Source organism: Pleurodeles waltl, chromosome 5 (assembly GCF_031143425.1).
Source record: "Pleurodeles waltl isolate 20211129_DDA chromosome 5, aPleWal1.hap1.20221129, whole genome shotgun sequence".
Taxonomy (NCBI): Eukaryota; Metazoa; Chordata; class Amphibia; order Caudata; family Salamandridae; genus Pleurodeles; species Pleurodeles waltl.
This window is the reverse complement of record NC_090444.1, coordinates 700,789,680-700,814,376: the sequence shown is the minus strand read 5'-3', so window position 1 is coordinate 700,814,376 and position 24,697 is coordinate 700,789,680. Positions and strand designations below refer to the sequence as shown.

Below are 24,697 nucleotides of genomic sequence, written 5' to 3'. Positions count from 1 at the left end.
TAACTGGACCTGGTGCAGAGTGTAAGTACCCCTTGGTACCACTACAAACCAGGCCAGCCTCCTACACTGGTTGATCAAGAACGAATAGCCTATTGAAATAATTGCAGAAAGTTCAGGTTGACAAAGACTTAATCAACTGTAAGATACAGTGATCTAGACCAGAAGGAGGTTCTGTGTAGTTGGAATGGAGTGGGTGGGGGTGTTTAGGTATCTCAGCGGTTTCAGTGTTCCAGTGACTAATGATGTTTTTGTGGTTGACAGGACAGAGAGACAAGGCAAACGCCTGGGGACTCCGAATGTGGGCTCATTCTGTGGTGAATAAGAAGGCAAAACAATCTTTAAAGAGCTATCTCAAACTACATATTTTGGCTGACATCTATAAACAAGTAATGAGGGTCATGGATTTGGTGCAACTTTTGGATCAGTGTGTGATCTAAGAACCACTGTTTTACACCCAATCCCAACCCCAGCCCCCACCAGAACAGTATGGTTTAGTTGATGGTGCTGAGCGAGAATGAAAGATCTAGGCAGCTGAGTGCAGCTATTCCATCTGTACACATGAATAACTTACGTCCCTCAAGGGACATGGCTACAGTTCGGTGGACGGGGATATAATGGACTCGTAATACGGCTGGTGGTATATCCGTCACTTTACTGTCACTTTTGGGACGGATTAACACCTCCTACAAAGTTGTAATAACCCCCAAAGAGGGAAAGGTGTAATCTTAAGAATACACAGATATGGAACAGTGGGGGTGATGAAACCTTTACTTGACATTTCTCTATCGTGCTAACAAACAAAAGATAATACTCAGTGCAGCTAGGGGCTTTATGAAATACAGGACAACCATGTTACCCAGAGAGAAGAAAAATTGTACCTTTGTTTCATTTACAACACTGTACTATATTGAAAAAACAAGTTATGCTGTAACTTGTGGGTCAGCGCTCTTGTAATCTTCTCGATTATAAGCAAATAGCTGCTGTCCTAATTGCCTTCCTAATTAGCCAACGAGGCAATTCATTCAGGTATGTATCGCCTGGGGTACCTCTCTCTGTATCTATTGGCTTATAAATTAATGTACTGGGTTTTTGTCGTGCAGTGTTGTCTCGTGTACCCTCCTCTCTGTGCTTGTTGAAGTGGGATAATCGTTAGTGGTGCTCTTCACAGTGTCCCTGGCAAGCATTGATTGCATGAGGGTGCTGTCCTACTGCCACTGATGATGCCTGTAACTTCTCACCACGGGCCCTCTAGTTTACAGCAGACATGCTAGCCGGTAGCAGCACATTCAGAGCCACACACTAAGAACAAGCATTGGCAAAGTTTTAGCCATGTGGCTGCTGTTCGCCATGGCTAAAAGTTAGTGGCATAGAGGAGAGTTGAGTAGAGTGTTGCAGAGTGGCACTGAGTGTCGTGAATTGGAGTGGCACAGAGTGGAGACTTGTAGAGTGACGTAGAGTAGAGTGGACTTGTGTAGAGTGGATTGACATACAGTATTGCAGAGTATAGTAGTGTAGAGTGCAGCAGCATAGAATTAATCAGCGTACAATGCAGCATCGTAGAAAGCAGTGGCGTAGATTAGAGTGTTGTATAATAGAGTGTAGTGGCAAAGAGTGCAGTGGTGTAGAGTTGAATGGTTCACAGTAGAGTGGTGTAGAGTACAATGAGGTAGAGAGAAGTGGCGTAGGGTAGAGTGGAATAGAGTGCAGTGGCATAGAATGATGTGAATAGAGTGGAGTAGAGTGGTGCAGAATAGAGTATAGTGGTGTAAAGCAGCATGGCTTAGAGTGAAGTGGTGAAGAGTGCAGTGCTGTAGAGTGCAGTGGCGTGGTATGGAGTGACCCATAGTACACTTGTGTAGAGTGCATTGGCATAGAATGCAGTAGTGTAGAGTGGAGTGGTGTAAAGTGCAGTATTGCTGTATAGAGTGGTGTAGAGTGCATTGGTGTAGAGTGCAGTGGCACTGAGTACAGTGGTGCAGAGTAGAGTGCAGTGGCACACAGTGTGGTGGCGCACAGTGCAGTGTTGTACAGTGCAGTGGCAACGAGTTGAGTGCCATGGAGTGGAGCAGAGTAGAGTGAGCTGGTGTAGAATGCATGGGTGTAAAATGTTGCAGAGTATAGTGGCATAGAGTGCAGTGCCATAGAATTCAGCAGCGTAGAGTGTTGTAGAGAGCTGTGGTGTAGAGTGGCATAGGGTACACTGGTGTAGAATGCAGTGACATAGAGAGCAGTGGCATATACTACAGTGGTGCAAAGTAGGGTGCAGTGGCATAGACTGCAGTGGCATAGACTGCAGTGACGTAGAGTGCAATGGCACAGAGTGCATTGTCATAGAGTGTAGTAGTGTAGAGTACAGTGGTTTAGATTAGAGTGGAGGGGCACAGAGTGTAGTGGAGCAGAGTGAAGTGGAGTTGCATACAATGCAGTAGTGAAGAGAACAGTGTTTCAGAGTAGAGTGAAGTGGCGTAGGGTGGAGTTGTGCACGGTAGAGTGAAGTGGCGTGGAGTGGTGGAGGGTAGAGTGCAGTTGTGTAGAGTAAAGTGGCATAGAGTACTGACGTAAGTGCTGTAGAATGCAGTGGCATAGACTGCAGTGGTGCAGAGTAGATTCGAGTGGCGTAGTGTATTGGCACAGAGCAGTGTTTCCCAACCTTTTGACTTCTGTTGACCCTCACTTTATCATTACTGTAACCAGGGGACCACCATTTAATCATTATTGGAATCCGGAGACCCCCCTATTAAGTCATTACAGGAAGCCGGGGACCCTGGCCTAAACATTGTCAATGATTTGATCTCAAAACAATACACAAAAATACAGACACAAGCATTCATCAAATCCATACACAAATGATAACACATTTTGTTTAAGTTTGCAAATATAAATAAAAATATAAATTAATTTTAATGGGAAGATTGGAGCTTTTCTACATTCAATTGGAACCACACATCATCCATATAATATTTTGTTGATGCACCTGCACTCTCACAAATCAATCTGAGAATACTAATTTAATTTTTAGCCTCCAATGTCAAATTCCTTGAAATTTGCAGTATGATTTAAAATGTTCCATTGTATTAATCAGTTAATATTATTTCATGTTCTAAGCAGTCGCGGACCCCCTGAGAAAGCTTCGCAGACCACCGAGGGGTCCCCAGACCACAGGCTGGGAACCACTGGCATAGAGTGCAGTGGTGTAGGGTATGTTGTTGCAGAGTGGCGTAGAGTGGAGTGGCACAGAGTGGAGTAGTGTAGAGTGTAGCGGCCTAGACTTGAGTGGTGTTGAGTGCCATGGCAAGAGGGCAGCAGTGTAGAGTGGCATAGAGTGCATTGGCACAGAGTAAAGCGGTGTAGACTGAAGTCGTGCAGAGTAACGTAGATTGGTGCAGAGAAGAGTGCAGTGCTATGGAGCGGTGCAGAGTAGAGTGGAGTGGAATAGAGTGTCATAGGGTGTTAGTGATGTACAGTGGAGTATGGTGTGGTAGAACCCTGCGATTACAGAGAACACATTTCAATTGAAATTACCATTACACTTGCACAGCCATACAGTTTTACTAATAAAACTATACAGCGCACAAATGATAATGTGTAAAAATGGCATCACCTAGTATATTGATTGGCTTTGATCATAACACAGTATTTGTTCCAACTCATTGCAGAATTAACAAAAAAATGTGCTTCATGTGTGCTCTGCTAATTCTGATATATTCTGCAATATTTGCACAGTTCATTTAAATGTTGTTGTGTGGTAGAAAAAAAACCTTTCCTTTATCTCCAGTATCCAGCAAGGTTGTCACATAAATTCTCTCACTTTGAAGTCAGAGAAAGAAAAGTAAACACCAAGCTCCCTCAGAAGACAGAGCCTGACATTTGACCTCTGTCTTTAATGCAGAGCAAATGTGACAAGATAAGAACACGATTTACAGTCCTGTTTACTGAAAGGAGCACTTGTGGAAAGGTACAGAGGTAGGGGGAAAAGGCTTTGCTCCTTGGGAGGGATGAACTGAATTTGGACAGCATGAAACAAATAAATTCAGCAAACAGTAAGCCAGTAAATGTAAGTTACAAACCACAAAGACAGTAGTAAGCAACAGGTTGAATGTCCCCAAGATGTCTTTAGTAAACCACACAGCTGTGCTATCTGATAGACTTCGACCTAAAAACGGAATAATTCTGCAAATAAAAGCTGGCCTCCTCATTACTTCAAATGTCCCCTACCATTCAATTTCCATAGCCACCAAATCTCCCGTCTTACACATTGCCACAGCCCGTCAAGTGATCGCCACGCATGTGCCCAAAACCAAAGTAATGAATCTCAAGTATAGGTGGCTTCACCAACCTCTTTTTCCTTCACTGATGTGAATAACAGCTAGAATAAATGTAGCATCTGGTAGTTGGCATTTAGATTTCAACAGAGAAGCTCCACAAATGACTTACCAATGCTAGCTTTTATGACCAGTAACCTCTGCCTTATTGAAGAGGCAAATGTACCAGTAATTTACCAACCTTGAGGACTACACAACAGGGGTATGTAGGGCAACTGCAGCTACAATTCATGAATATGGTTATTCCTTTTAATATTCAGATCATAGTAAGGACAAAGATCTTGAAGACCAGTCATGTATTTTAGCCTTGAGGAAGGCCACAGTCCCTGTCCAATGTTTCAAGGAGTTGTCTAAATCTGGCTGACTAGAATGCATATGTAAATGCTTTTAGGTACCACCAGTCAGTGTTTCGAAGAAGCGTTCACTGCCCACACTCCAGATTTATTGTGTGAACATGGCTACCCTGGTAAGCACAGGAGATCTATGCCTAGCCAATATATCATCCTTCATCTCTGAGTTCTTTCCTTCATCATCTCTATCCCAAAACCAGTGCCCTGGAGGTTACTACAAGTCAGCTGGATGAGGACGCAAAATTTCATATGGCATTCTATTTGTATTAACAATTGCAACTTTGTATTTATACCTCCTTAAAGCAAAATAAAGTCTTAGGATTATTGCACATTTTTAAAAATTCCCTGCCATTTACTTATTACTGTGTGTGCACTGCACATTAGCCTAACTGTTCTAGTAAGTGTATCCTTGTTCCGAAGTTGGTACGTAGTATTAAGCAAAGACTGCAGAAATTAGTGATATCAGTCATTTTACTCAGCTTACTGCAACATCTCAAGGGCTCACATTATTCCCACAAGAACAACCGAGGACCTGCTCATTCGTGCCTATCTGTAGTTCTTCCCTCCATTTATTTACATTGAGAAAAATGTATAGATATAGCGCAGACAAATGTGGGTTTCACCATTACATGTTCCAGCAGACCAGGGGGGAAACCACTGGTCCACTGATATGACGAGACACACTTACCTCATGCTTGCTAGCTAATTTGCATTAACCATGAGTTAAAGACTTCTACGAGCTTTACTGAGTGTCTGTTTTCTTTTACATGATGTTGGTGTATGGGTGCAAGAAGAGCCAGACCGAAGAAAAACAATAAAGAATATACAGGGAGTGCAGAATTATTAGGCAAGTTGTATTTTTGAGGATTAATTTTATTATTGAACAACAACCATGTTCTCAATGAACCCAAAAAACTCATTAATATCAAAGCTGAATATTTTTGGAAGTAGTTTTTAGTTTGTTTTTAGTTTTAGCTATGTTAGGGGGATATCTGTGTGTGCAGGTGACTATTACTGTGCATAATTATTAGGCAACTTAACAAAAAAATATATATACCCATTTCAATTATTTATTATTACCAGTGAAACCAATATAACATCTCAACATTCACAAATATACATTTCTGACATTCAAAAACAAAACAAAAACAAATCAGTGACCAATATAGCCACCTTTCTTTGCAAGGACACTCAAAAGCCTGCCATCCATGGATTCTGTCAGTGTTTTGATCTGTTCACCATCAACATTGCGTGCAGCAGCAACCACAGCCTCCCAGACACTGTTCAGAGAGGTGTACTGTTTTCCCTCCTTGTAAATCTCACATTTGATGATGGACCACAGGTTCTCAAAGGGGTTCAGATCAGGTGAACAAGGAGGCCATGTCATTAGATTTCCTTCTTTTATACCCTTTCTTGCCAGCCACGCTGTGGAGTACTTGGACGCGTGTGATGGAGCATTGTCCTGCATGAAAATCATGTTTTTCTTGAAGGATGCAGACTTCTTCCTGTACCACTGCTTGAAGAAGGTGTCTTCCAGGAACTGGCAGTAGGACTGGGAGTTGAGCTTGACTCCATCCTCAACCCGAAAAGGCCCCACAAGCTCATCTTTGATGATACCAGCCCAAACCAGTACTCCACCTCCACCTTGCTGGCGTCTGAGTCGGACTGGAGCTCTCTGCCCTTTACCAATCCAGCCACGGGCCCATCCATCTGGCCCATCAAGACTCACTCTCATTTCATCATTCCATAAAACCTTAGAAAAATCAGTCTTGAGATATTTATTGGCCCAGTCTTGACGTTTCAGCTTGTGTGTCTTGTTCAGTGGTGGTCGTCTTTCAGCCTTTCTTACCTTGGCCATGTCTCTGAGTATTGCACACCTTGTGCTTTTGGGCACTCCAGTGATGTTGCAGCTCTGAAATATGGCCAAACTGGTGGCAAGTGGCATCGTGGCAGCTGCACGCTTGACTTTTCTCAGTTCATGGGCAGTTAGTTTGCGCCTTGGTTTTTCCACACGCTTCTTGCGACCCTGTTGACTATTTTGAATGAAACGCTTGATTGTTCGATGATCACGCTTCAGAAGCTTTGCAATTTTAAGAGTGCTGCATCCCTCTGCAAGATATCTCACTATTTTTGACTTTTCTGAGCCTGTCAAGTCCTTCTTTTGACCCATTTTGCCAAAGGAAAGGAAGTTGCCTAATAATTATGCACACCTGATATAGGGTGTTGATGTCATTAGACCACACCCCTTCTCATCACAGAGATGCACATCACCTAATATGCTTAATTGGTAGTAGGCTTTCGAGCCTATACAGCTTGGAGTAAGACAACATGCATAAAGAGGATGATGTGGTCAAAATACTCATTTACCTAATAATTCTGCACTCCCTGTAAGGGCAGGCATGCAAAGGCATATTTTTGGGAGTTGACTTGAGAATTCATTTCCAAGATTTTATTATTTTATGTTTTGTGAAGGACAAGCAGAGTAGACAGAGAGGAACAGACAATTTGAATAAGAAGCTTTCAATATGAACATCTGATGTCACACTCATGCTATTGCTAATGTGTTTGTGATGTGTATAGAACATCATATATAGAACTTTAATTTTGGTTGTCCCAGAAACAACTCAATAACTAAGCACCCCACATCTAATTTCTAACCCAAAGGACATCCATGTAGAATAACACACAGGCACTTTACCTTTTGCAGTATTGTTTTTGAAATTATCCAAAAACTCTTCTAGGAGTTGTGACTGATTTGGCGGTGGCAGAAGGACCTTTGGTTCTTCAGGACTATCACTTCCTGGCCAGGATGCCGTCAACACATGCGCATTGCCTCTATTCTCCATGTGTAAAGTGAGTGTCACACTTTTCTCAGAGAATAACTCTTCCATCCTTCGAAGATCCAAGTGAGGCACAGGTTCGCCATTTAGAGCAAGAATTTCATTTCCCATTCTCAGGCCTGAGAGCAAGAGAGAATTATAGGCAGTGTAAGTTACTAGAAAACTATAATGCACACCATAGCCTTACATGTTATTCTAGGTATATTTCATAATCACACAAACAAAAATGCACAGTTTCACAAAACCACTAGCTGTTGCAATATGCTAAACTTTATGAAAAAAGTCTTGTTTGTCAGTGTGTCATTGTGGGTAGTTTTCTAAGTTCCTGAAATATGATACAGACACCCAACCTGCTGCTGGGTGCAAGTTTCTGCTGGATGCAATCTCCCAGCAAAGCTAAAATAACATCTAGCATGTATTTTGTCGCTGAGGCAACTTGCAGTCTGCCAGTCAAGAGAACCTTGGCAAACTCCACATACTATGAGGTCTAATGCTGTGGGTACGTCTCATCAACCACGATACAGAAGCCATCAAGTGACTTGTCCTTTACATTGACTTTGTGTTGAGGAGGTAAGCTGAAACGGAGTTGTAAGCGACCATGATAGGGCAGAAACCTGCATTGTCTAACAAATGTGGCAACCCTCATGGGCTGCTCCAAGGAATTTTAAATTGCTTTTAAAAACCTTGCATGTTTGTAAAAAGGCTGCAAAAGGGGCGTCCATGCACATAGCTTACATTCTGTAACTCCGAAGTTCTCACTTAAAGTGGAAAATGTGACTCATCGATCCCATTGAAAGAGTCACTCTGGATTGATATTCTGACAATTATTTCACTGTTCCAGAAATTTCAAATATGGATCTTATAACATCAATCTATGTTTGGCTAATTCTATATAGGCAAGGATTTCCCCTTCTCCGAGATGCTCCCTGTCACCATTTTATTGTCAAGCAATGGGAAGCCCTACCTTTGATTTTGGGGGTTGTTACATCTGTTGCTTTTTAACATCAGCGGAAGCCCCAGTGCTTTGGAATGCTTTCAAAGACAACTTCCAAGACCCTAGGCCAATGAATACTGAACAATACAATGTAACTAATCTAACAACATGGGGTAACAACCAGCAACATAATAAAAGGTTGTTGTTACATATCACACAATACGTGTGGTTGAGTTTTTCTTGAGACTGTAGACTCTGTCTTAATTGGGGCCTCTTCAGAAAGGCACATGCTTTAGGATGATGCCCACTGAGGTGATATGACCATGTTGCTTTTATATTTATTTGTAAGCATGTCTGCATATACCTACTCATTTAAGGAGACGTTTTTCAACCCGCTCTGGGTCCCTAAGCGTCTAGCAGGGAGATGATGCCGGGTAAGACAACTAGACTGAACTAGCAGATGGAATGTAGAATAGGAAAAGGAGGGAAAGATGATTAGCCACAAAGATGTTCTTTGCCATTTTTTCTTTTAGCTCACAAAGGATTAAAACCAATAGGCATAGGAACTCCATCATTTGAGTAGTAAAACTGGGTCTAGTTATTGGAATTTTTGGACGTGCTTCTTTTGGGAAATTTCTTAGTAGATGCACTCGCTTCCTGAAGCCGGGAAGATGACAAAATGATAAGGTCCTAAAACTAGAGGTGGCTACCGACCACAGAAACCCTGAACCAAGTGTCGTGAAAAACTTGTAAAAGCTGTTTTGTACCGCTGTCAATCTTTTAAATAAAAAATATCAGATTGAACTGGGTATATATGCAAAAGGACTGCCAAAAACCAGCATGTTATGCTAAGTGGTCATTTGCGAAAAGCTTCATGTTGTTTAGGATGAAAATATTATTAAGTGCTGACTGGGAGCCTTATTGTTGATTAAACAGAATAATTTTTAAATGCTTTCATAAAATATACTAAAAAGGACAGACAGAAGGTGGTTACAGGTACAGAGTACCAATGTCTTGCTGTATGGATAAAAAAACAGACTTTTTGGCCAAATGAACAGTTCTTGGCTTACAAATTGAGAAGAAATAATTGAGCTTAAAGGAAGTTTCCCAGAGACTTGTGCCAAATGGATTTAGTGGCCAGGTAGTCTGAAATACTTTAATAGACAGCTGTATGGACAATAATCATGCTTTAAAATATAAAATAATCCTAATGTGGACAGTCAAGAAATGTAGCTGTCTAATAACACAAGAAATATGGTCTGATCCCATGACACCACTAATCAGGATGGAGGCTGCATTTTGAGCAAGCTGCAGATGCCTGAGAATTTTCCCAGGGCCAGCAAGTGACCATTGTAGCAACTTCTGCATAATCTTTGAGCCTTGACTTCAGCTTCTTTAAACCTCGAGACAAGCAGATGGAACGACCAATTGAGTGCCTGCTGGATAGGCATTTGACTTTTAACTCACCTCAACAAGCATTGCATCATGATCAGACCCCTACAAACCCCCCATATGCTTCGACTCTGTTGCAATGGTTGTATTCATACATTAGAGCTGCATATTCTACCTTTTTAGGCAAAAGCTGCAACCACATGCGAATCCGAGTGACTCTTGACTGAGGAACCCACATCTCGAATTCATTGTAGCTTTCTGAATCCCCATTGATCTTATGAAACTATCTCACATTAAAAGGCACCACAACTAAAATGTATAAACCAATTAATTATCATATTAATGCTTCTGCCAGTGGACTGTGCCATTTGCGGGTGTTTTTTTGACTACCAGGCAGATTCTCACATCAGCCTATCAGGCAAATACCACAACATAAAATAGGAACCAAAATGCAGCTGTGATGAAAAGGGTGAGTTGTTATGTGCCAGAATAATGTTTACTTCTGAACCTCACCTCTAAGTCTCATCTGGGCACTACAGACCCTTTCTCTTTGAGTATGTTTGGGTTCTTTCGGGTGTGCCACTGTAAGACTTTGTCACTTTTACCAGGCAACATACCACCTTCTATAATATGCTTTCATTTTCATTCCTAAACAGGCCTTTTAATTGAGAAAGTCAAGTGAAGGTGACCATTACAAAGGTGTTTTCTCTTTAAGCAAGGTATTCTTTGATAAAGAACTGGGCAGAGCTCACAAACTAATTTTGCGTAGGTCAGGAAACCAACCACCAAAAGCAATGAGTACTAATAACTGCCAAATTACAATGGAGTCAAAATGACATCTGAGGGGTGTATGTATGGTTTTGTAGTCCTGTTATGTGCCTCAGAGCCATTCCCTTAGAGTGCACCTCTGATCTACTGTCATGTAAAGCAGGACACAGAGTATCATTGTGACTTACTAAATAGTGAATGCAAATACAGACATAGAAAAACAATGGTGGATCAGAATCTAGTCTAGAAGACTTGTAAGTGGGAAACAAAGACATGCAAAAAAAACTACTAGTGTGAAAAACAATATTTTTATTACATACCTTCCTTATATGCCAGTCCATCTGGAAGAACTTGACCTACAAAAATGTGACTAAGATGCTTATGTTCGTTCACCTGTGCAGTCACCGCAAACCCTGAAAGAATAAGATGGGAAGTGTTTAACAGGTTATCAGGTCCTAAGCAAATGCTCAGAAAACACCTATTATCCACACATTATAGATTCACAGCATACCAATTGCTTTAGATTTCTTTTTCATGGGTTACATTTGATTGAATGTTATACATATATCAAGTGGGTGTATAAAATGATAGATTTAACTAACTGTCCCTTGGAGTAGCAGAGGGGTCCATGAAGTGTATTTGCCGACATAGGATATCTGACACGATAGAAGACGTTTGAAACCACAACGCCTTCAGCAGCAGTACTCAACCTTTTTTTTCCGCAAATATGCAAAAAGGAGGGGGGCTTGTATTTTGGCAGACAGTCACACCAATGATCCAACAGCTCTCACACTCTTTACTATATAAATAAGAAAGAGGGCATACCTCTACCAACATAAAAACAATTCAAAGCCAAGACCAGTGGTGATCAGGTGGGAGCAAAGAGCTGGGAACTTCCAGCACACAGGGCCTGAGATAATAGGTTTAGGCAGTCACCCTCAAAATGGTGACGAATCGCTCCACACACACATTACCTATTATAAAGGTATGATTATTAAATCGCCCCCTCGACTCATTAATAATTAGGCTTTTTCCAAAATATTTACCTTGCCACCTGTATCTTAGAAGAAATGACAGCACTGAAAACTACATTTCACTGTTGCATTTACATCTTCTACAAACCTTTAAGACACATAAGATGCTAACCTAGACACAGCGATTCACTCTACAAAACAAAAGTATTCAATTTGCAAATCAAATTAGAAACAAGCAAACCATGTACAAAAAGATATGAACTGTGCATGTGTCATCTTCATTTGGCATTATAACCATGTGAACAGTGTGAGAATTAATTGTAAAACAATGAAACCCAAGAAAGACTGCAAAGACGCAATCAGCTGACCTTTTCATCAATGCTTTTTTAATGCCTACAATTTACATTCGAGTCATCTTGACATTTTTGCTCTGCTAATAACAGTAATCGTAGAGATGAGTGCACTCAGAGGTGGAAATGGAAGCAAATGTGTAGCGATATCCTATGGTGTTCTTTTGTCAAATTTTTGTGATAGCACCTTAGAGAAACGACAGCCATGGAGGAAGGTAAGCACAGATTAAATTTGTCACTGGAGGCTAACGTGGAGAAAGCCCACAGTATGAAATAAGACTGCAATGATGGTATGGTACCAGAACACAACAACTAAAATATAGCCTGACTTTGGTAAAAAAAAATCGAAAGATGTCTCACTGAAGGTAATAACTGAAAATCCACCTCCAACAATATTACTGTAAGATATTTTAGCTAATGACATTAGGCCATATAACATGATGCTGCATGCCTTCAATGTGTCAGGTGGAATTTTGTACTGCTGCTGGCGGGAGGGTATTCTGCACTGGTGAGTATAAGGAAACATTGCCATGCAGCACTTCTTGCTAGTTTACTAGTTGGGGCGATGGGCCATAATGGCCTTGAGTGAGGACACATTATGAGAGGTGTAGAACCCTGCTTACATTTATACACAAACAACAATGCCGGGCATACATCAAACTACACAATTGATAAACACAGTGATTCTTCTGGGACAATATAATCCGTAATGTACAAGTTACTCACCTTCGGTAACAAATTATATGGTAGAGACATATTCTGGTTACGTATTCCTTACCTTAGAATTTTCCCCCAGGCGTCAGTCTGGATCCAGAGAGTTTTCTCGAGCAGAACCTTTGCGTGCTGTTAGGTGATGTTGGTCAACTCTGCATCCGTTGTTAGCGTAATGTTCACCGAATATGACATCACAAGCTGTATATAGGCACCACCACGGCGTACTGATGCCATTTTCTTTTAATGACTTTACACTCCAGAAGCACGGAGCTATGAAAAACACTGACCCTAGTGCATCAAAACTAGGGACCTGAAAGGAAAGTCCCTGTCCCTACAAATCAGTTCGCAGAGCAGGGAGGATGGATGGATTGGTAAGGAATCTGGAACTAGAATTTGTCTCTACCAGATAATTGATTACCGAATGTAAGAAACTTGTTCATCTGATACGAGACCTCGGGTTACAGATTCCATACCTTAGAATAGATGCCCAAGCAATAGCACTCCCAGAGGACGGTCTACGAACCAAGATCATCCTAGGAAGTCCTGCAGGACTGAATGGGCAAAGTACCAGTCCCTTTGGACCTGACTGTCTAGGCAGTAGTGTTAGTGAACGTGTGCAATGATGCCCATGTTGCTGCCTGGCAGATGTCCAGAATTGGAACTCCGTGTGCTAATGCAGTGGTTGCAGCTGTTGCTCTGGTGGAGTGAGCACGCAAACCCTCTGGGGGTTGCTTCTTAGCCAATGTGTAGCACATTTTAATGCAGGGAACAACCCATCTGGAGATGGTTCTCTTGCACTGCGCGACTTTTCTTCGCACCCACATAACCCACAAAGAGTTGATCATCCACCTGGAACAATCTGGTACGATCAAGATAGAACACCAACGCTCTTTTTGGGTTCAGATGGTGGAGTCTCTCCTATTCCTTAGAAGAATGTGTAAGTGCTTAAAAAGTAGGCAAGGTGATGGATTGGCCTACATGAAAGGGCGTGACCACTTTAGGTAAAAAAGAAGCCCTGCTACGCAGCACCACCTTGTCAATATGGATGGAAATGAAAGGTGGCTTTGAGGAAAGGGCCCAGAGCTCACTCACTCTGCAGGCAGAAGTGATGGCTACAAGGAAGGCTCTCTTTAGAATAAGAAGCCGAAGTGGACAGTTATGAAGTGGGTTGAAAGGTGCACACATAATAAAAGTAAGAACCAAATTCAAATCCCATTGGGACATTATGAACAGAGTAGAAGGAAACATATGGGTAAGACCCTTCAGGAATCTACCAACAATAGGAGATTTAAACAAAGAGGATTGGTCAGGTAATTGCAGGAAAGCCAAGATGGCTGACAATTAATCCTTAAGGGTGTCCAAAGTAGAGGCCTGCTGGGCTAGAGAAAGAATAAACAAAAAGGACCTCTAATAGAGGGGCAGAGAGGGGGTCAACAGACTAGTCTGAGCCCCATGCCACAAAGTTGTTCCAACAACAGCTGTATACTGTTGTGATGGACGGATGCCTCGCTGCCAAGATAATGTTACAGACTTCGGGCGGAAGGTAAAAAGCTGTCAGCTCTCCATGCAAGAAGACGGAGACTGGACAGGTATGGGTGGAGAACTATTCCCTGCTGTTGTGACAGAAGATCCTCTCAAAATGGCAGTCTGATTGGAGGATCAATGATCATGCTTTGGAGCTCTGGATACCAGACTCTTATTGCCCTGTCAGGAGCCACAAGAATCACTTGGACCCAGTTGTTCTTGATCTTCTTGAGACCCCTGGGCAGAAGTGGTATTGGCGGCAAAGCATAAAGGAGGCTTCAGTTCCCATCGAGGCAAAAAGCATTGCTGAGTGAGTGCTGCCTTGGAAACTCCAACGCCTGGATGGAGACACCATTCATGATTGACCAGGCATTGACAGCTGAGTTTGTTTACTCTGGCGTCCAGAAAGCCCGCCAGATGTTGAACCACCAGGGATATGCCCTTATGTTCCAGCCATGTTCAGATGCGCCTCCTAACAAAGGGTCCACGACCCCACCCCGCCTGTTGCAGTACCACATGGTGGTGGTGTTTTTCGTGAACACCTGTGCCACTTTCCCTTTGAGAGAGGGAAGGAATGCTTTCAATGCTAGTCTGGTCACCCTGAGCCACAAAAGACTAATATGGAGCTTGGACTCCGCCGGAGACCAGTTGCCTCTGATCTCTGCCTCTCCCATGTGGCTGCCCAAGCCCAGGAGTTATGCATTTGTCACTACTGTCAGATCTGGTTTGGGAAGGGAGAGGGATCTGCCTCTGAATCAATTGTGGTTCAAAAGCCACCACTGCAGATCTTGCTCAGTTCCCTCCGAGAGCTGGACCATGTTGGAGAGATTCCTCCGATGCTGCGCCCACTGAAACTTCAGGTCCCACTTCAGAGCCTGCATATGCCATGTGGCATGTGTCACCAGCAGGATGCAGGAGGCCATGAGGCCCATCAGCCTCATAGTCATTCTCACTGAAATCCAGGAAAGAGGCTGAAACATCAGGATCAAAGCTTGAATATCCTGGACTTGCTGCTCTGAAGGATAGGCCTGAAACTGCACTATGTCCAGAACAGGTCTGATGAAAGGGAGTGTCTGAGAGGGATTGAGGTGTGACTTTGTCACGTTTATAGTGAACCGCAGTGAAAGCAATAGGTCCATTGTAGTCTGGAGGTACGAGACGACAGCCTGGGGTGAGTCCACCTTCAACAGCCAGTTGTCGAGGTAGAGGAAGACTGAAACCCCTAACCTGTGCAGATAAACTGCAACCACCGACATCACTTTAGTGAACACACGAGGGGCACTGCTAAGGCCAAAGGGGAGCAAGGTAAACTGAAAATGCTTGTGGCATACTGTGAACCACAAGTAACGTCGGTGTGCAGGCAGGACAGGAATATGGAAATATTTGTCTTGCAGGTCCAGTGCTACCATCCTGTCTCCTGGGTCCAGGGCAGATGGGATCTAAGCCAGAGTCACCATTTTGAACTTCTCCTTTTGAGGAAGAGATTAATGGACCAGAGGTCTAGGATAAGGCCTAGGACCTTGACCTTTTTGGGCAACAGAAATTAGCAGGAATAACAACCACAACCTACTTCTGGCACCCTCTCTATGGGACTCTCTCTATGGCTTCCTTGGCTGAGAGAGCTGTTGCCACCTCTCAGAGAAGTGCCAGGTGATCCTCCATCATCCATTCTAGGATTGTGGCATGGATGGAGGGGTAGTCTTGAACGGGAGGGAGTAACTTGTTCGCACTATTTGTAAAACCAACCTGTTTGACATGATGGATTCCAAATCGGGCTGGTGATGATGAACCCTGCCTCCGACTGGTCCATGATGGGGAAGCGTCCGATGAGGAAGGCTTGGAAGCTGCAGCGGGAGGGGTGGTGGACTGGGCCAACCGCTGGCCCCCTGATCCACTAGGAAGTTAGATCCCACGTCCCTGGCCATGCAGAGGGGCAGCATGTGCAGTGCAGTGGCTGGAGGGAAGGGGCGTTGTTAGGTGCCCCTTCTGTAGCCACACAAGGGACAAAAAGTAGACTGAGGAGGGCGAGGGACAGCTCTGAGGCCCAAGGACCTAGCCGTAGCCTAGGACTACTTAAAACACTTCAGCACAGAGTCTGCTTTGCCTCCAAAGAGACAGGTGCAATCAAAGGGCATGCCCATAGCACATCTTGGACATCCCCCGAAAAAACAGACGTCCTTAACCAAACGCGGCACCTCAAAGCCACAGTCGATGCAACCAATCTACCTAGTGAGTCAGTCGTATACAATCCACATCGTATTGCGAGCTTAGCTGCATCCCTCCCATCAGCAACAGATTGAGAGAGAATGGTCCGGGCCTCCTCCAGGACCTGTAGCAGCACCTGCGCAACCGTGTCTCATAAAGTATGGAAGTAACGGCCCGAAAAGCATGCAGTGATCATGGACTGCAATGCCAGACTGGAGGAGGAATAAATTTGCTTCCCAATCTGATCCAGTCTTTTGGATTCCCTATCTGGGGGTGCGCAAGGGAATGCGTCTGCAGATGTAGAGACCAGGATATCCAAGCTTTCAGGGGTGGGGTGTTGGGTCAGGAAGACTGGGTCTTTAGGCGCAGGCCTATGGTGGTGGGCGATTGTCCTATTAACAGGAGCCCCTGTGCTGGGTTTGGACCACGTACCCAGCAGGACATCAGTGAGGGCCTCATTGAAGGACAAGAGGGGTTCTGAAGAGAAAGCCCCAGGCTGAAGTACCTCAGTCAGGAGGTTGGTCCTGACAGCCACAGAAGGCAGCTCGAGGCCCAGGGCCTCTGCCGCTATCCTCACCACCATTGAATATGAGGCTCCTTCCTCCTTGGCCATGGTAGGGGAAGAAAGCATGCCAACATCAGGGTAAGTGTTTAGACCGCTGGCTACACCCAGGTCCTGAGCCCAGTCCATACTTGGACCGCACCTGTACCCATAGGAATAAGGGTCAGGATCCAACTTAGGGAGCAAGGTCCTATGAAAGTCAAAATTGGTGTTGAGCAACGCCGGTCTGAGTGGAATTGATGCTGACTACAGGTGGCATCAGGAGCATCGATGTCTGCACCGCAGTCAGGAAAGGTCACAGTGGCATGAGCAACACTGGTGCGGATATGGAAACGAATCCCTGGGTGCCCTTCGGAGCTGGATACAAAGCCGCCACTGAGGAAACCGAGGGGGCCCCTTCTGACCCATGCAAGGCCCAAAGGCGCTCCAGGAGGATCGGACCGCCCAAAAATGAGGCGCATGGCCTCACAGAACTCACGGAGTTGGTCAGGGGTGGCTCCAGCTCTCGGAAACTCAGGGAAGCGTGGAGCCGACCCAGAAGTAGGCTCAGAGGACGGAGGCCTACAGCGACAACGCTCCTTTTCCTGAGTCACGTCATCCGACCATCAGGGTGAAGTTGAAAATAGTTTCCTCTTCTTTTACTTCTTCTTATGCTTACCTGAGTTTCTGGACGATTTCGAGTGGGATGATGTAGAGTGTGGGTTCGGCAATCTGTCTCAGGACTTTCTTCTCGACCGGGATTGGAAGCAACGTGGAGCCGCACGCAGGGCCGCAAGAAGCTTTAGGGAACGCTCCCTCAAAGCTTTAGGGTTCATGGCCCAGCACTCGGAGCACGACTTTGGGTCGTGGTCACGCTCCAAACAACAAAGACACACGAGGTGTGGATCCTTCATGGACATAATATGATGGCAGGAGTCGCAGGGCTTGAAGCTCGTCTTCCGTGATGACATCGCAGCATCCTAGAATGCAAATAAATCTTCGACAAAAGTAAAAAAAGCCAGTCAAAAAGTGATAGTGGGTAGCTCTTCTTCGGATCTGTTCGTAGACTGGCATGGATAGAAAAGAACTGATGTCAGCGTGCCGGGCTGGCACCTATATACGACCTGCGAGGTTATATCCGGCGAACACGACACCAAGGATGGATGCGGAGTCGACTGACGCTATCTAATGGTGCGCAGGGGTACTGTTTGAGAAAAATCCTCTATTCCAGACTGACGCCTGGGGGAAAAATTCTAAGGTAAGGAATCTTCAACTAGGAGTTTCTATCAGATATGAGCAGTAATTGGCAGGAAAACACAATACAGGTCAGAACATAAACCATACAGGCAGCTGATAAACATATGTAATCATGGCCACTGTCAATATTGCAATCAATATACACCCTGTGAGTAACCAATTACCAATGCCAAGAAAGGAAGGAAAGAAGGCCGGCCTTGCCTCTGGACCAGTCCATGTCCACAACCATGGGCAAAACACAATTCTAGTAACGCAAAGTAAAGACAAGCAATTTGACCTGGGGCAGAGGAGGCATAATGGAGCTAGACTGCATGTGGTATAGGCTTATTTAGCCTTAGCCTTCCCCCACACCTCTGGCCATCCAGTATCCGAATCCTTACTACTGCCCAAGGCGATAATGAAGTTTGCTTTGCAGAAACTTGTGTTTATTCTCTCCTGTTAGTGTGAGAAGCATGTACTGCACCAGCATGCCTGCTTTGTGATTTGTGCAAGCTCTGTGGTCACGCTATTCTCAGGGCCCGAGCACAGAGTCCCCTCTCACATATGTCCCCAGCAATGTTGTAATAGCTGAGCTAGTGCTGGCACCAAATGTGCAAGTACGAAGAACTCAAAGAACTCTAGCCATAATGGCACAATACAATGATTGTTTGTAATCCTCCTTCAGAGAAGACCTGCAAGAAAAGCAATATTTGGGAAATATCACAATTAATAGCAGGCCACAGCTGATTTTGGGGCCTTGCGATAGTTAAAAGGAAAATATTGCTTACCAGTAGACATCTGTTCATGGCATGTAGTACTGTAGATTCACATGCTGTGCATAAGTTTGCCATCTAATGTTGGGTTCGGAGTAGTACAATTTGTTTTTCTTCTAAGAAAGTTTTCAAGTCTCAGGATTGATTGACTCTTCTTGGTAATACTGCGCATTGGGCATCGAGTACTTTGTTAGATTGTTTCTCCGAAAAGGCGGGGAAGTGAAGTAGTGAAAAATAGAGAGTAGGATAGAAACAATGTCCATGCTATGTATTTACATATGTACATCATTTACATAAGACTAAACTGCAACGTCTACACGAGGTGGGAGAGGAGGGAGGGCGCATGTGAATCTACAGCACTACATGCCATGAACAGATGTCTACTGGTAAGCAATATTTTCCTCTCAATGGCATGTGTAGCTGTAGATACACATGCTGTGCATTGACTGTAAAGCAGTCCCTCCATAAAGCAGTGGCTAGTGTGCAGGAGTCGCAACTGTTTGAAAAAGTGTTTTGAGTACAGCTTGTCCAACATTTGCTTGTTGTCATGCAAAGACGTCTACACAATAATGTTTTGTAAATGTGTGTGGCATAGACTATGTGCTGCTTTAGAAATATCTGTTATAGGTATGTTAGATAAAAATACCATAGATGCACCTTTTTTCCTTGTGGAGTGTGCTCTCTCTAGTACAGGTAATTGTTGTTTAGTTTTAGTATAGCAAGTCTGAATGCATTTGAGTATCCATCTGGCTATAGTTGTTTTAGATATAGGATCTCGTTTGTGTGGTAAGGAGAAAACCACAAAAGTTGGTTTATTTTCCTAACATTTTTTGTTCTATCTGTATAGTACATAAGAGCTCTTTTAACTTATAGAGTATGTAGAGCTCTTTCTGCTATGGAATCTGGATGTGGGGAGAAAACTGGTAATTCTATTATTTGATTAATATGGAATTGCAAAATTACTTTTGGAAGGAATTTTGGATTTGTTCTTAACACAATTTTTTCTTTATGAACTTGAAAGAAAGGTTCTTCTAAAGTTAAAGCCTAGAGCTCACTGACAAGTCTAAGGGAGGTGATAGCGATTAAAAAGGCTACTTTCCATGAAAGGATTTGTAGGGAACAGGAGTTTAGTGGCTCAAACAGTGGAGCCATGAGCATTGTGAGTACAATGTTAAGATTCCAAGAGGAATTCTTGGTGGAATTATTCTTTTTAGTCCCTCCATAAATGCTTTGATGACAGGAATTCTAAACAAAGAAATATGTTGCCTATTTTGAAAATATGCAGCTATAGCGGCTAAATGTAAACAAATAGATGTGTACGTTAAATTTACTTTTCGTAAGTGTAATGAATATTGTATAATGTCTTGTACTGTTGGTTTGAGAGGGTCAACATTTTTTTGTTTGAGAACAACAAACAAAACGTTTTTATTTTGCCACATAGCATTGTCTAGTTGTAGGTGTGCGTGCTTGTTTAAGCATGTCCATACATGCCTGTGGTAATTGTAAACATCCAAATTCTATGACTTCAGGAGCCATATCGCTAAGCTGAGTGATCTGGGATTTGGATGTCTTATTTGCCCCTGTTTGTGTGTCAGGAGATCAGGTCTGTTGGAAAGTTTTTGATGTGGAACACCTGAGAGTTCCAAAAGTGTTGATTGACGTGCCCATGTAGGGGTCACTAAGATCACGTTGAGGGAAGATTGTTTTATCTTGTGGACTAGAAATGGTAAGAGTGGGAGAGGGGGAAAAGCGTAAGCAAATATCCATGACCAACTCATCCATAGAGCATTGCCCTTAGACTGAGGGTGTGGGTGCCTGGAGGTGAAGTTTTGACATTTTGGGGGTGATCCGCGGTCGAAAGACCGCTGAGGGTATTTTGGGATTTGCCCTGGGCTGGCGGGCGGCCGCCAAAAGGCCGCCCGCCAGCCCAGGGCAAATCAGCCTTCCCACGAGGACGCCGGCTCAGAATTGAGCCGGCGTAGTGGGAAGGTGCGACGGGTGCAGTGGCACCTGTCGCGTATTTCAGTGTCCCAGGGGCCCCGCGGCATCCCCTACCGCCATCCTGTTCCTGGCGGGAGTCCCGCCAGGAACAGGATGGCGGTAGGGGGTGTCAGAATCCCCATGGCGGCAGAGCGTGCTCCGCCGACATGGAGGATTCTGCAGGGCAGCGGGAAACCGGCGGGAGACCGCCGGTTTCCCGCATCTGACCGCGGCCGAACCGCCGCGGTCAGAATGCCCTGCGGGGCACCGCCGGTCTGTCGGCGGTGCTCCCGCCGACCCTGGCGCCGGCGGTCTCAGACCGCCGGGGTCAGAATGACCCCCTTTGTGTTTTGATATGTTGTGAACAGATCTATTTGAGGTGTTCCTCACTTTCTGAAGTAACGTTGAAGGACTTGTGGGTGGAGTTCCCACTTGTGTGTTTTGTTGCTGCATCCTGCTTAGTAGGTCTTCTGAGTGGTTGTCTGTCCCTGGAAGATATTGTGCTACTATGTGAATGTGGTGACGAATCGCCCACTTCCATACTGTTTGTGCAAGATGGGACAGTTGATGAGATTGTGCACCCCCCTGTTTTTGAAGATAGAACATGGCAGTCATGGTGCCTGTACATATTAACACTCTCTTGTGTTGCAAGGAACGCTTTCATTTCCAAGAATACTGCTTGCAGTTCCAGGTAATTGATATGAAGAGACTGTTGAGTATTGTCCTATATCCCCTGAATGTTTAGAAGATGAGCTCCCCAACCGTAGTTTGAGGCATCTGTTGTGAGAGTAATCTGAGGCACAGGGTCTACAATGGGCCACCCTTTCATAAGGTTGTGATATTTCACCAATGTAGAGAGAGATAAGTCTGGCGGTCCAACAACACAAGATCTTCCATTTGACCCTGTGCCTGAGACCACAGACAATACAGACATTGTTGCAGAGGACGCATTGAAATCTGGCAAGAGGCGTTATGGCAATGCAAGATGCCATCATCCCTAACAGTTTCATAACAGTTCTTACTGTGTATGTTTGGTTCTGTTTTAATATAGCAATTAATGTCTGAAAAGGTTGGACTCGGGTTGGGTTGAGAAATCTATTCCTAACTGTGTTTTGAGGATAGCTCCCAGATAGGGTTGTATTTGGAGAGGTTGCAGATGAGCTTTGATGTAGTTTATGGTGAACCCCAGAGAGCGTAGGAGTTGAATTGTAGTTTGAATGTGTCTTTGACACTGTGTGAATGAATCGGCTTTGATGAGCCAATCGTCCAAATTGGGGAAAACATGAATTTGTTTTCTTCTGAGATGTGCTGCAACCACTGCAAGACATTTTGTGAATACTCTGGGAGCAGTTGTGACTCTGAATGGTAATAATTTGAATTGGTAATGTTTTCCTGCACCTACAAATCTTGGGTATTTGTAGTGTGCAGGATGAATGGGAATGTGAAAGTAAGCGTCCTTTAGATCTAACGCTGTTATGAAGTCTCCTAGTTGTAATAGGGGAATAACATCCTGAAGAGTGACCATATGAAAGTTTTCTGATAGGATGTAGTGGTTTAAGGGTCTGAGATCTAATACTGGTCTGGGAGACCTGTCTTTTTTGAGGTTAGAAAATACAAGGAGTAAACTCATGTTCCTTGGTACTGTAATGGTACTAGTTCTATAGCCCCTTCTAGAAAAAGAAGTGAATGTACTTCCTCTTTGAGAAGAGTGAGATGATCTTCTGAGAGATTGTGAGTATGAGGGGATATATTTGGTGGAGTAGAAATGAGCTCTAGACAATAACCATTTTGGATAATTTGAAGTACCCATTGAACTGTGGTAATTTGAGGCCACTGGGGGGTAAAAGAGTTGTAACCTTCCCCCTACAGGAGTGGTGTATGTTGGCATTGTTTGTTTTAAGTCATTGTTTAGTAACGGATGAGAAACCTCTAAATGTAGATGGTTTTCCTCTTCCCTTATTAATATTTCCTCTATATGATCGTCTAAAATAACCTCTGGTGTATTGAGAGGTGGGTTTAGTCTGATTTGTGGAATGTTCTTGAAATGATGATCTAAATCCTCTTGTAAACCCGACACGATGAAAAGTACCCCTGTGTGCTGGCTTGTAGGACTTCCATAGCTTTGGCAGTTTGATTATCTTTATGTAATTTTTCAAGTGTGATATCCACTTGTGAACCAAATAAATGCTCTTTATCAAGGGAGATGTTTAAAACTGCCTTTTGTACCTCCTGTTTAAACCGCGAACATCTGAGCTAGGCATGGTGCCTTATGATGACACTTGTGTTAATACTGGGTGGCTCTGTATCAGCAGTATCAAGCACATCTAATGGAGTTGTTGGAAATTGTTTGTCCCTCATTTACAATTTCAACCCCTCTTTTACAATGTTCATCTGGTAGGTATTGTAAATGTTCCTCCATAGCATCCCAGTGAGCTCTGTCATATCTGGATAGCAAAGCTTGTGCATTTGCAATTCTCCAGTGATTGGCTGCTTGAGCTGACACTCTTTTTCCTGCTGCGTCTAATTTTTTACTCTTTTTATCACGAGGAGGTGTGTCTCCTGTTCATTGGCTATTAACCCTTTGCATGCAGTAGGGGCAAAAATAGAGTCTGGAGTGATTTGTGTTTTTTTATATAAAGGACCAGTAGTTGCATTCTTGTACTTTTATCAACTCTGAAAGTGATAACCCTTGCTCTAACAGGCTCTTTAAATATTTCTTCTGTGTGTCTGAGCATGCCTTGTAGCACTGGAAGGAATTGACTTTCCTTATGAGTTGCGCCAGGGGTGTCAAATAAAAAATCTTCCTCTATTGGATTAGTGTACATATGTACATTGTGAAATGCCGCTGCTCTAGCAATAACCTGTTGATATGAGGTGGAATTCAAAGGTGGTGAAGGTCTAGCTGGGTAAAGATCCAGATAATTGGTGTAATGGGATCCAGATCATACTCATCCCATGAGTCCTGTTCCTCTAATGCCCTGATACTCAAAGTATGGCCCGGGGGGCGCATGCGGCCCTCCTGACCTTTACATGTGGCCCTCTGGTGCACAGCAGCACTCTGCTGCTGTTTACTAAGATAGATGCTATCAATAAAAAAGATGTTAAAGAAACAGGCTAGTGTTTATTTAAAGGATAATTTGTGTTAAATAAAGGAAGTAACTTTTAAGTCCTGCATCACTTAACTTTAGGAGCACCTTCATTCCTAAAGCCAGCTTGGAGCGAAGTGTGAACATATGATTATGTCTCTTCAAAATTCAAAAAGTGTATTTAATTCACATGCAGAACCTTTTCAGTTTAATACATCAGATTATATCAGCGCATTGAGAAGTATTATTTTAAAAGTGATAGTTTTCAATCATGAATTTAGGAACATCAGTTTTTCCCCCTACCCTGACGACAATGCCAATAGTGAAATGTGGCAAGTAGGTTGTCATGTGCACCCTTCAGATGACCTGGGTTCCTATTAAAAACATCATAGTTTTTTTAAATCAAACATAGGAGAAGGTTTTGTGCATCGGACATCCTGAAGTCATGTATTTTTTTTAGGTCCTCTTTATGCGATAACGAAGGGAAGAGAAATAAACCTATTGCTTAGGATCACACAATTTGGTAAAGTGGGGAAGCTGGGATTAATCCCAGGTTTTCTGGTTTCACATTGTGCAATTCAGCAACTACATGTATATGCTTTGCTTCCCCTACACCCACCCTACCATCAATGTCCCCCCCAGGCCCCAATCCCCGGCCTGACCACACCCCACTGGCATCAACGCGGCCCTCGGACACATCACAGACCA

The 24,697-nt window shown here is 43.7% G+C and overlaps 1 protein-coding gene across 4 annotated transcripts in view; it reads right to left on the bottom strand.

Annotated features, from left to right (window-relative positions):
• Positions 1–24,697, bottom strand: part of TIAM2 (TIAM Rac1 associated GEF 2) — a 315,407-nt gene that overhangs the window by 157,049 nt on the left and 133,661 nt on the right. For all 4 annotated transcript variants that reach the window (XM_069234637.1, XM_069234638.1, XM_069234639.1 and 1 more), the window contains 2 exons: positions 10,927–11,019; positions 7,371–7,631 (listed from right to left, as the gene is read on the bottom strand). In XM_069234637.1, the coding sequence (XP_069090738.1) occupies positions 7,371–7,631; positions 10,927–11,019 (354 nt within the window). The remainder of the gene's footprint in view (positions 1–7,370; positions 7,632–10,926; positions 11,020–24,697) is intronic.